This window comes from Staurois parvus, unplaced genomic scaffold (genome assembly GCF_062004578.1).
Source record: "Staurois parvus isolate SC_StPar_1 unplaced genomic scaffold, SC_StPar_1.0 ptg000162l, whole genome shotgun sequence".
Lineage (NCBI taxonomy): Eukaryota > Metazoa > Chordata > Amphibia > Anura > Ranidae > Staurois > Staurois parvus.
Window position 1 is genome coordinate 693,977 of NW_028317958.1, and position 13,029 is coordinate 707,005.

Sequence of the window (13,029 nt, forward strand, 5' to 3'; positions counted from 1 at the left end):
TAATTTTACACCCATTGCCATCTCTTTACAATCTTGCTGGCAACCAACCATGTAGCGTAAGGGCATGCCTAATTAATCCATTCGATCTATATGAAGTAGACAGGCATTACAGAGCAGTTGCTGTAAATGCCTGTACAGCAGGGCTGGAGTTAGACAGGAAGAAGCAGTGCAAGGGGCCATTCAGTTCATGTACTGACAAGAAGCATGCTGATAGGAAGAGAGCAGAGTGATAGAAAGATAAGCTCATCACTGTGCTGCTTCTCATTTCACTGTGCAGTCACAGGCTGCGGTGGTTCCAAGATGACCTTGGCTCAAAGGAAGAGGGTTGAACAATGTTGGCAATCATACTGAGGACATCCAGTGGCAGGCAAAAGTACTGCATGGGGAAATATCTGTTGAAGCTGAATAGTGCAGCAAAAACTGATTTTGTTCAATTGGTTATTTATTTTAATTGTGTCATTTTTTGCTTGTTCTGCTTTAAAGGAAGGTAATGAAATTCCCTGGCTCAGTATCTTCAGAAGAAAAGCAGGTAGAACTTTGTTAAAATCCCTTGTATATAATTGATGCAGAAAAGATTTTTTTCTCAACAAAAGTTCCACTTTAATTGAAAAAAAAAAAAAAGAAAGAGTCAAACAAATCAGGTCCTGCCTGGAACCCCCATTACTTACTTCATTGTCGTGAGGAGGCAACTGATGCAAAAGCTGTTTGATTCTTGATTTCTCCCCAGGGCTGTTCACATAAGGGACTTTATCGTCAGGCAAGCAGCTGTAGTACTGGTGGACCTGTGGACACGAATGCAAACTTCATCACATTTACTGCACACACAAACCATTGCTGTTAAAACAATTTTGACCAAGATGAGGTCATGGTGTCACGCGAAACTGAAAAACAAAGTTGTAAACGACAAAACGCACCATAAAATAAAGCAGATTTCCTCGATTTTCCTTTGTCATCAGCAACTAAACAGACAATCCTGCAGAAATTAGAGTTATTGCCTGAGCGAGACACAAAACTCTGCGCAGAAAGTGGCTGCGTTCCATCAGACACATGCAAAAGACATCACGGAAAACCTTCAGAGGCCATTAAGGTGTCCTTTCTATCTTTTGCAAGTCCATCGCCAAGTAACAGTAGTAAAACATTTAGAATTGTAAAATATCCTGTTATTTTAGTCTATTATGTCTCTAGAGCAATATGTTTTATACATTTAGTTTAACTAAAAAAAAAAAAATTAAAGATGTAACAGCCTTTAAAATAACTGAAGAACCAGATCTACTACCGAGTGTCTCTAATGTATTAGCGGTGTGAATATTTGATATATTTACTGTCAGAGACACCTTTATCTTTGGATATTAGTGATACCTAAGTGTCAGAAATCAGTACACGTGTAAAGGGAAACTGGTGTATTATCAGTCAGAGCACATCTTCAATTATTTTTTTGATGGTCAGAAAGTTCATTTTGGCATAATTTTCACATTTTTATTGATTTGCAGCATATGTAAATATGGTTTTTCATATCAAGATTTGTAAATACTCTTTCTTTTAGTTATCTCTATATATGATGCAACAAATATGATATAAAATGCAGCAGATCACCCTTAGTAACATAAATTATATCTCTTATCATAACCTCCCTAGCGGTCTGATTATGTCAGTATTTCTGTGCTCAAAGCGGTACATTGTTTTCAATGGAAATATGTTGTTTTGCATTGAAATATGTAATTTTTTTATTGTAGGCCTGTAATTTTTAGGAATAACTCACTGAAATCTGTCCGAACAAGAGTCTAGTAAACATCCCGGGTATGATAAAATTTGAAACACGAAATCATAAATTATAATATAATAAACAATCATAAAAAAATAATAATATAATAACAAACTTAATTCACTCATGTAATCAAACCAAAAACACTGAAATTTGAAATAGAGCGCCAAGTTCGCACATCACTGAGCAAAGTCGCAAAATCGTTTTCAGTGTCTGCTGAGGAATTTCCCCACGAATCATTATCACTCAATTCTGCAAGTGGTTCTGATTTACTATCGCTGTTCTCTAGCCGGTCTAAAACCGCTTTTGACCTAAAGGGACGCTTTTTGGATGCCATGGACTATTCTCAGTTTCCAGGCAGAAAGAACAGTAAAAATGCAGGCAGGGCACAGGACAAAGCACTCGGGACAAAATGTATGTGAAATGGTTTGATACAGTAATGTTTTACTATGTGATTTTTGTGTATTTAGTGAATGTCACTTTTTAACATTTTTAAATTTCCTGCCGCTTCCGGCCCCCGTACCTCTCGACGCTCGCAGGGAACGGAACCCGGAAAGCAGATACTGGCATCAGCTGGAACAAATGGCTGGGGACACTGCAGGGAAGACATAGCGGGAACGTAGGCCAAGGTAAGTGCAAGAGGGATCCCGGAGCAATGCTGCAGGGTAATCCTGAGTGTAGCTCGGGGTTACCGCTTGTGGTACTGAAAGTTAACCCCGAGCTACACTCGGGAATACCGCCAGGGGGGGTTAAAGTGAACTGAAGGCAATCTTTTTTTTTTCATTTTGGATAGAGCAAGGGAGGGTTATAACCCGTCAGTTTATTTTTTTCCATCTGTGTCCCATTGGGGAGATTTACCTTCACTTCCTGTCCCATAGCCAAAATAGGAAGTGAAAAATAATCCCTGCAAATTAGGGGAATTGCTTGGGGACCCCCAAGTCACAAAACACTAGTGCCATCATTGGAAAATGTCCTATTACTTTTCTTGAAACAACCCAAAATTTGGGGTTTTCTTTACTTTCACTTTTGATGATAATGGTAAACAGGACAAATAGAGTGAGTGAATCCCCCTCTACTCTTTCCAAAACTAAAAAAAAAGTTTTGCCTTTAGTTATACATTAAAGGGGTCTATTTGCACCGATCAGCCATAACTTTATGACCACCCACGTAATATTGAGTAGATCTCTCTTTTGGTGACCCACTGCCCTGACCCACTGTAAGGAAAAATGTCTTATTAACTGGCATCCATTTTGTATAATGCCTCCATTTTAGATGTGTGAACAAGTTAGTTTCGTTTTTTGAGTTTCGCTGTTAATTCTTTCGTTTTGTGGCTTTGGTTTCGATTCTGATGAAATGGAACTACCTTACATGGTGGTCTTCAGTCATTTGTAGTTAGTATCTTCTTTGATAACAGTACAATATTTCATTGGTCATTCTGACTTTGAATAAAATTGCGTGTGCGCATTAAACATTCAGAGATTTAGCTTGCACACTTCGGTGTCTGGAGCTTTATTTCTACTGAGCTCAGAGGCTTAAATATTCAAGGACATTTTGGGCTACAGACAGGCCGATTCCTTGCAAAATTGGTGTCAGAAGTGGGATTCGAACCCACGCCTCCACCCACTGGGCCATGGATTCCACTAGACCTCTGAAGGTATGCTTTGGTACCTGGTACCAAGCCATCAGTAACAATACCTTTAAGTGCTTTAAGTTGTGAGGTTGGGCCTCCATGGACTTGTTTTCCCAGCAAATCGCACAGATGCTCAATTGGATTGAGATCTGTAAAAACTTGAGACCAAGTCAACATTTCAAACTCGTGTTTTTCAAACCATTCTTGAGTCGTTTTTGCAGTGTGCAGGGGACATTATCCTGTAGAAAGAGGTTGCTGCCATCATGGAATACTGTTTCTATGAAGGGGTCTACTTGGTCACCAGCAATGTTTAGGTAAGCGGTACGTGTCAAAGAACAATCCACATGAATGGCAGGACCCAAGGTTTTCCAGCAGGACATTGCCCGAAGCATCATACTGCCTCAGCTAGCTCTCTTCCTCCCGGTAAGCGATGAACACGCACCCGGCCATCCACATGATGTAAAAGAAAACATGATTCATCAGACCAGGCCACCTTCTTCCATTGCTTTGTGGTGCAGTTCTGATGCTCATGTGCCCATTGTAGACACGGGTCACCAAGAGCACCTTGACCAGCCTATGGCTATGCAGCCCCATACGCAGCAATCTGCGATGCTCATTTTTTCTGCTTTCAACACACTAACTTCAGGGACAACATGTTCACTTGCTGCCTAATATATCTTACCGAATTTCAGAAGCCATTGTAACAAGATAATCAATATTATTCACTTAATCTATCAGTGGTCATAAAGTTATAATTGATTGGTGTAAAGGGGTGCTTTCACACAATATTCACACAACTATCACCCAGACATGACATTTTCTAAGATGTATAAATCTGTGAAAACATTTTAAAATAGACCCCAAAAGTGTAAGTAAACCCTAGTACTGAACTTCCCTACTTGTATATACTACAACTTGTTATAAGTACAATATTTTGTTATATTTGATAAGTGCACATTCAAATATCTAGCAGTATTACCAGTCCTGCCCAGTTCACCTCTATGAACTACAGAAAACTTCACCTCCATGTTATGGAGATGAGGAGAGAGGAAGCTGTTCTGCTTCTCCGTACATGCAGTACAATGTGTAAGACGTGTTACTGGCAGGACCACAAGATTAGAATAAAAGAAAACTAGTCTGAAAAAAGAAAAAAATTTCAACCACATCTAAGGACTGATAAGCTGCAATATAATACATTTGTGGGTTTGGGTTTAGATTTACTTATTTTGACCTTTTTTGTTACGAGGGGCAATCTCTTCCATCTACTGCCCTAAGGCTATGTTCACACTAGAACGCGGTACGGGAAACCCATGATCTGTGCACATTTCCCACACTGCATTCCAAACACACTGCAGTTGTAATCTGCAACGGGTGTCAATGTTCAGTTATCGACCCCCCAAATGCAGGTCACAAAGGCAGCGTGTTTGCCTGCACAAGATTGCATGGACATGCCCTGTTTTCTGTAATTTTGTTTTCATTTGTATTGCATAAGGAGCTACAAGTAACACTCAAACATCTACCCTCTTACAGTTACATTTCAGATCTGCATCATTCATGATGCACTTATTAGTGCAGTTGGGGTTTTTGTACTCGGAAATTAAAACCTCTCCCTTCCCTATGCATCTGCCATACAGAAGAGCTGCTATTCATAGGGTTCAATAAATGGTATAAACAGTGGGTGGGGCACCCCAGCTGCAGGCTATGTTGCAAGCATAGATCAGATAGCCTCTTGAACATCTGTCAACAGGAGTCCATACCATTTTACAGAAATTGTTGTTTTCGCTGATACATAGGGTGGCTATAGGTGTGTAGATGTCTCCCTAAGAATAATGATGACAGAAGTACAGGGAGCCAGTAGACCAGTCATGCACGTGCAGTCTTTGGATCCTTATATCTTCTTTGCAGAAGGCTGAGGGACCAGTCCTGCAAGGCAACAAACTCCTTAGGCTGTCAAAATTACTCTTCATCACCACCGATTAAGTTTAATTGGCCCAAAAGTTCAAAGTGATGTTTGAAATCCATAGCATTGCTTGCTTTTATCCACCAGGACCACCCAGTGATGTGCACTGGCAGAAACGATTGTTGGAGCACAGTCAATGTGTTGTACTACTAAGCAGGAGTAAGAGCTTGCATATAACACTTAACAAAGCTCTTCTTAAATCATTAGCCTAGATGATGTATGCTCAACCCTTGGCCCACGGAGCCGCCTGATGTGGCCCACAACCTCAAACCTATGGCAACCCATACAGCCTCATTTGGGTGCATGCCGCTCTACTGAATGACTGCTGGTCCTCCATAATCCTGGTGGCTGTCATACACAAGCTGCTATTGGGGCCAGCTCCCTGCTCTTCTCTTTCCTTCCTAACACACAGACACAGGGAGAGGAGCCTTTAGTCAAGTGGATTACATCGATTGGCATTCATACAGGAGCTTCTGAAGGTGGATTCTAACAGTTGTGTGATGAGCTTGGTGTCATTCTGGGAGCATGTGAATGCATTACGTGTCACTCTACCTTTGCTTAATAAACACGTTTATTGCACTACTAGCGTATGCGCCTCCCTGGTCTTTTTTGTACTTGTTTTGGCAATTCAAGGGATGGCTGCAAAGACCCTGATATAGTGAAGGCTGCAACACTGGGTTGGAGCTTTTTTGGCTGGTCACACCTGAGCACAAGAGTGGGATTAATGGTGAAATGGTTAATAAAACAATTTGATTTTTGTGATTGTGATTAAACAGTGAGTAAACATTCTGCGTGGATTGGTTTGATGGAAAATTATGATTATGACTGTTGTTTAAAATCTTCATTATGATATTCAAAATAAAATATTTGAAATTCTGAACCATTTCATTTCATTGTGGCTTGTGACCGGTTACCAAACCATTTAAGGGGCCCATGCTCTTCAAAAGGTTGAGCACTCCTGGCCTAGATCAAGACATTGAGTGTTAAGTCTGTTGATAATTTCTTGACCAGATCCCAATGGTTACAACACATGCGCCATATACACACTGTTATTAAACAAGCCTTTAAATGTTCCAGGAATACACAAAAAATTAATAAAGACATCTCTGAATGTGAATTCTTTCAGTTTAAAGAATATGTCATCACCTGCCCTTGCAACATCTGTTAGTATTTTATCTTGGCAATAAATATGTTGTCTGTGCCTCCACCCACACTGCAATTCTTGAGAGCTTTCTGCTACGTTGATTAGAAGATGAAATCTGCTCAGAGACTTATCTCTCTGCAATGGAACAGTTAAAGGGTCCCCTGTCAACTTTGATGCTTTTTGTGCACCTAGACTATCAACTACCTATTTGAGGCAGCTAAAAAAATGAAGGCTAACAGAACCTGTCCTGACATGAAAGTCTTCTTCAATTTTTAAACAAAGTACTGTGTTGCCATATTGTGGTCAGAAAACATGGCATACCATAACTCCCTATGGTGAAAATATGGGTAGTGGAATGCAAACGACCTAACAACAGCTGATCCTATGCGTTATGTAGTGGTCTGATGTGCAGACACATTAGCTGAAAGGTCTTTATTTTAAATAAACATCCTGATATAATTGGAACATTTGCTGTAGCCCAATCCCAAGTGAAACAATGGTGGACAGCCAATATATTCAAACGGCTTGTCACTAGTTCCCCCAAGAATGGCCAATCACTACTTCTCTTGAAAATGACCATTTTAATTCTGCAACAATGGCTATTCACTAGTTTCTCTAAGAATAACCGATCACTAGAATGACTAATCACCTGAGAATGGCCAATTGGTCTAACAGCTGACTCTATGCATTATATGGTGATGGTAAAAATCTTGATATAAACAAAACATCAGTCAAAGAACAATGGCTGCAGCCCAATCCCAAGTTAAACAATGGTGGACAGCCAATGTAATTCCCCCAAGAATGACCAACCACTACTTCTCTTGAAGATGTCCGTTTTTTAATTTTGCAAGGTTGGCTAATTTCCTAGTTTCCCCAAGACTTGACCAATCAATGTTTCCCCAAAAATTACCAATCAGTAGTTCCCCTGAGAATGGCCAATTAGCAGCTTTCCTAAGAATGACCAATCACTAGTTCCTCTGAGAATGGCCAATTACTAGATGCTTTAAAAATGTTTGGTCAGTGGTGTCTTCTGTACCCACAGTCATGAGAAATATTGTCAAACCAAAATAGTTCTTTCATTAACTTTGTTAGAGGACTTATCTTTTCACAGAGACTACACAAAGAAAAATTATTGTTTTACAGACAGAAATATTCACCTAAATCTGTGGTACAGTCCCAAATCTTCTCCCTTCTTCCACGCACAGAAGGCAAAAGTCCCTCTTTGTGTGTCTACATCCTCCAAATGGCTGTCCAGTGGCGGGATGCTCTCAGGATCCAGAATCCATCCGCAAGATGCCATCAATGCCACAGGACAGACCTGTGTGGGTAAATCTGTAATGCTAGACTATCAGTCCAGTGCATCTGAAAACAGTTCCAGCGAGGGACATGGAGGGCCATGGACTTTTTCTTATGGTGGATGAGCACTAAGCACAGAACTCATTGCTGTTTTTATCCACAGAGCAAGAAACAAATATTTCACATATTAACATGAAAATGTGTGTTTTTATTTGTAAGGCCTCTTTCACACAGGCGTTCCGTAAGTCCGTTTTTCATCTGTCCGTTTTACGGATGAAAAACTGACCCCCGTGTATTTCTATGGACTTGCGGATGTAAACGGATGAACATCTTTTTACATCTGTTAATGTCTACATCCGTTAACATCCGTTTTTTTGAACAGAAGAAAACCCTGTTTTTCTTCTCCAAAACAAATACCAGAACAGACGAAAAACGGATGTCAACGGACCAAAAATTGAGGTAAACGGACATAAACGGATGAAAAACGGATGTAAACCAATGCAAACAAATGAAAAAACAGATGTAAACGAATAAAAAAATGGATGTAAACTCAAAGCGTGACTGAACTGAAGAAAAAAAATGGAATGCCCGTGTTAAAGAACCCTAAGTGTCTGCACTATTTAATGTGAGAGGCAGCTCCTATTCTCAGTGAAAACGATTGTCTCACATAGAATCAGAGAGCGAATTAATAAATGAAAAAGCAAGGAAGTTGGGATTTAGCAGATCTATTAATAAAACATATAAACTGTACTAAGATACATCAAGCACAATTTAAGGCTTTAGGTTGTTTTCTTTTTTATTATTTCAGGCAAGATGGTATGAGTTGTAGAAAAACACAGGCTGAAGTGCTGAGAAAGAGGGATAAGTGCTGAAGCACCCAGTATGACTGTCGCAGTGTTTTTCTATAACAGGATATTAAATACAAGTAAGACAATGACACACACATCGCTATCCTCTGTCTCAGCTGTTAAAAGATAAGTCACCATCAGCAAACGTAGACATCTATAAATACTCAGGGTTCTTTTACACCACAGTGCATGCCATAACGCACATTAAAATGTGTTTACTGACTTGTACTGTGCCTCTGAACTTGCCAGAAAATGTGACTTCTTCAGGAAGAGTTGATTCACTACCCACCTTTTATGTCATATCCCTCTCCATTTCTGGGTGTGTTTAATAACTATGTGTGTTGGCCTAGTTCCTCAGCCCTTAACTTTATCCCCCTATATTATTATTATGATACAGGATTTATATAGCGCCAACAGTTTGCTCAGCGCTTTACAATATAACAGGAGACAATACAGAAACAATACAGTTCAATACAAGAGGGTTAGGAGGGCCCTGCCCATTGGAGCTTGCAACCTATATCAAAATCAAAGGCAAAAGGACAAAAGACCTGGTGTTCCTGCCAGTTTCTCTGCTTTCCTATTAAAAACTGACCACACTAGGCATGAGAGCACAGCATGGTCAGTTTTCTAGCTGTGCTGAGAACTCAGCTTGTTCTCCTCCTATGATTAGACTTGTGCTGACATGCCTACCCCTGCACAGCCATTTACTGGGAAGATCGGTGTAATGCTGTTTCTCCTCCCCCAGCTCTCTAACCTTCTTATGTAACTGAGAACAGAGGGAATGTGATCAGTTATAATAAAGGGAAAAAGTTATATAATTTTTTTTATTTCCATACACAAATGTTTTGCCTTTCATTTCTATTTTAAACTGAATGGGTTGTTTTACAAGATGAGGGTTCACATATACTTTAATTGGAGCAGAGCAAAATTAGACCACCAACTTAGCTCAGCTGTGCAAATCTTAGGAATGGACGGACCGAAATACAAAGCCTTTGGCAATACAACTCCTATTTATGTATTTAATCTGTGTATCTAGCGGTTTGCCTGGAGTTCACTTTTTAATATATCATTTTGATGAGGAGGGGTAGGCGTATGGGAATGTTTTGTGTGAAACTATAGTTCACTGTTAAGAAAAAAAATTATTCCCTCTGGATTTTATTAGATGTCATGTTCTAACCGACTGCCTCAATGTTCCTATCATACAAAGTGCAGATCCACGAGGCAATAATTAAAGCAGAAAAATCTTTTCATCTGATAGAATGTACAGAAAATGTAAAGATACCAGCAAGAAAATCTAACACTGATTAAAAAGAAAAAGTGAACAGTTTGCATACCAGCTGTCACCGACTAAAATAGAGAGGCACGATGTTTTCCTGACATAAACCAATGTGAGGCGCACTAATTAGCATGCAGATTTGGAAAGCCGAGCATAGTTTTGTATTATTTATATGGAAGTACAACTTTTAAAAGATTTATAAAGTGAAAATGTTATCTCTTGCTTTTATGTTTGCCAAACAAGAGACCCCTTCCAAACATGTGGCGTAGCTTCATCCCTAGGGACACCAGTGCAATTTTTATTTTTTTTTTACCAACTGTGCCTCATTTCGAGGGACTGTCCCTCCTTTTGATATGAAATATAAACCTCCATAAAAAATCTACTATTCAACTGCCAAACGTGTTATTTTTCACTGAACCTTTCATTTAACTTCTAAATGATTGCATTTGGTAGTTTAAAAATCCAGAAGACAGCAAACGTAGGGTGGGTTTAACCAATCATTTTTTGCTTATTAATTCTTCAACTGGTGCATGGCAAGGCTGTGTTTTTGACATTGGTTGGGACCCCTGCCATAAGCATCAGTGTCCATATTTTGTAGGCAGCTAGTTAGACAGCCTGTAGACAGCCTCCATGATTGTTCGCATTTTCTGCATTCATTTGGATTCCCCTGAAGCTGGGTACACACGCTCAGTTTTTTTTTCATTCAACCCAGCGGGCTGAACGAAAAAAAAAAAAATGAAGAGCTCGGGAGGCGCTCACTGTACTAACTATCCAATGTGTGTAAAGTGATCTCCGCGCTGAGCTATTGTGTTCTGATAGGGGGACTGCCCCCCCCCGCCAAAACACACCAGTTAGTGCTTGCAGCACTGTTCTGATGCCAATCAGATGCTGGTTTTCCAGCATGCCCGTTCGGCCAGCTTCTGTTGAAACAGCCAATACCAGGTGATGTTCGGCCTATGTGTACGGGGCTTTAGTCTAGGTTATGGTTTACTTCTGCCTGCTCCTGTGGAGTGTTCTCCAGTAGATAGATCAAGAAGATACAAAATGTCTTTAATGCATATTTATTTTACTCTAGCCAATCAGTAGGAAGTTTACTGCCAGTGATGTGGGCCAAGGAATATGATAAATAATCTGGGAGCCCTTCTAGAAGGATCCTTCCCTTACAAACTTTGTTTTGTGAGACTGCCAATGTGAGGGATCCAGTCATAGCACCCTAGGTCTACTGCTTGGGGAGGGAACAGCTTTAGAGTCAAGTCATATGAAATGGCAATGGGCCTATGCTAGGGCCCAGAAGACAGGAAGGTGGTGGGGGTTCTTGGATAAAGTTTGCTCAATCCATTGCTGGTCTTGGTTTAAAGGCAAACAAATGGTGACATTACTAAGCTGAAGTAATCTCTTTTTGAATGGAAGGAAGGCTTAGTTGCCATTTCAGGCATCCTGTAGACTCTAACCCTCTTTCCCCTGGACACCGAGTCAATACATCTTCTAAGAAAAAAATTGAGTGGATGCTGGTCATTCCATCGCTGCTGGTGGGTAGGGGGGTGTTTTGAGACAGCTATAGGTCAAATCACCAACAGAGACCCTACAAGGGCCAAATATTCCAGCAGCATTAGATACTTTATGCTAAAAGCTGTCAATCTTTTTCATCTCAAAAAGTTGGGAGCTATGTGTAAATGCAGAGCAATATATGCAAGCATGTTGAGTGGAGAAGCAAATGAAGCTGTTGAGGGCCTTTCTAAATCTAAAAGCTCTGCTTGGGAAAGAGAGCCATCTGATGTCTGACCATTACTGCCCTGTTGGACTTGAATTCCATTTTTAATATATGAATTAAAGTGTACCTGTGGCCTCTCCAGTCTTTAGACATTAAATAGATTTAAACAGACTGGCCCTTGAAACGGTTTCAATAGGCTCAAAATATTGATAAAGCCCTGGCATATCTTTTCTACTTCTCAAGCCTTTTTTGACCAACAATGCTAACATTCCTATTTAGTGGCCAATGGCGAGGGTGAAGGCAGTAGGCCAGAGTATTATCATTGGTGCTCTAGTTGAAATTTGTCCAAATTTAAAGGTTCCTAATCAAACAGGAGGAGGTACCTGTAACATGTTCCATGGATACGTTTACCAGAATTACAAAAGCCACAGATGAGTGTTAAAGGGTCAGTCCAATCAAAACTAGTTTTTTTATTCAGTGGATGTTGGAAAATGAAAGCACCTGACATTTCTACTATCTCACAAGGACTCTACTGGTGAGATCTCTGTGGCGAGTTCCTTGGTCTACAATCGTGCTGTGCCCAGTATGGGGGGTTCCCACTCTACCTGCTGGATTTCCAATTTATTTTATATTATAGAGAAATTAACAGGAAGGGCTGGAACAGGTAAAGGTGGAAGGGATCACCCAAAACTCCCAGGTGGATAATAACAGTCTGAAAATATGCTAGGACAATCTCCAAGACACATAGGAAGCCAAATATACAGAAGCAGAAGGGATGTCACACCAATGGTCGGGGAGTCCAAAGTGGTATTTTATTAAACTATTACAAAGCCAATGTGTTTCAGGGGTTCTGACTCTCCTGCTTCATGGTGTTTGTGTGTTGTATAATTACAAATGAAGCTGCAGTCAGATGAACCACAACAAATGTCAGATATGAATATTGTTTAAATTACTACCACTAACAGTTTGTACAGCATGAAGCTGTAACAACTAGAGATGACATATTTAGGAAGCCCAGTTCCCCCCTCAAGCTCCATCTACGACGAACAGGTTCCTTTGTAGCCTGGGCCTTTAACAAATGTAGCCTGACCCACTGGCAAATTCTGAGATATGGCTATTCTATATAAAATTAGAGAATGTTTTTTTCTTTTTAATTTGTACTATTTAGATTGCATTACAACATATTTTTACTATATCCTATGGGAAATCATTTCACAAATACACCTTTTTTTAAAAAGGCATAGCAAATTCCTAGATTTTATAATCTGCATCGTATCTGGGAAAGGAAACTCAAACCAAGGGTGTTCTATGCTGGATATGTTTTGACTGACAGGAATTAGTTCCACATAGCTTGGAACCAGGTTGTGAGAGGTGAATTAGATTACATATAATGGAAAATTGC

General features: G+C 40.0%; 1 protein-coding gene across 2 annotated transcripts in view; it reads right to left on the minus strand.

Moving 5' to 3' along the window:
• The window catches only part of PRICKLE2 (prickle planar cell polarity protein 2), a 359,846-nt gene that overhangs the window by 88,628 nt on the left and 258,189 nt on the right, over positions 1–13,029 (minus strand). For both annotated transcript variants that reach the window (XM_089675996.1, XM_089675997.1), the window contains one exon: positions 669–782. In XM_089675996.1, the coding sequence (XP_089532122.1) occupies positions 669–782 (114 nt within the window). The remainder of the gene's footprint in view (positions 1–668; positions 783–13,029) is intronic.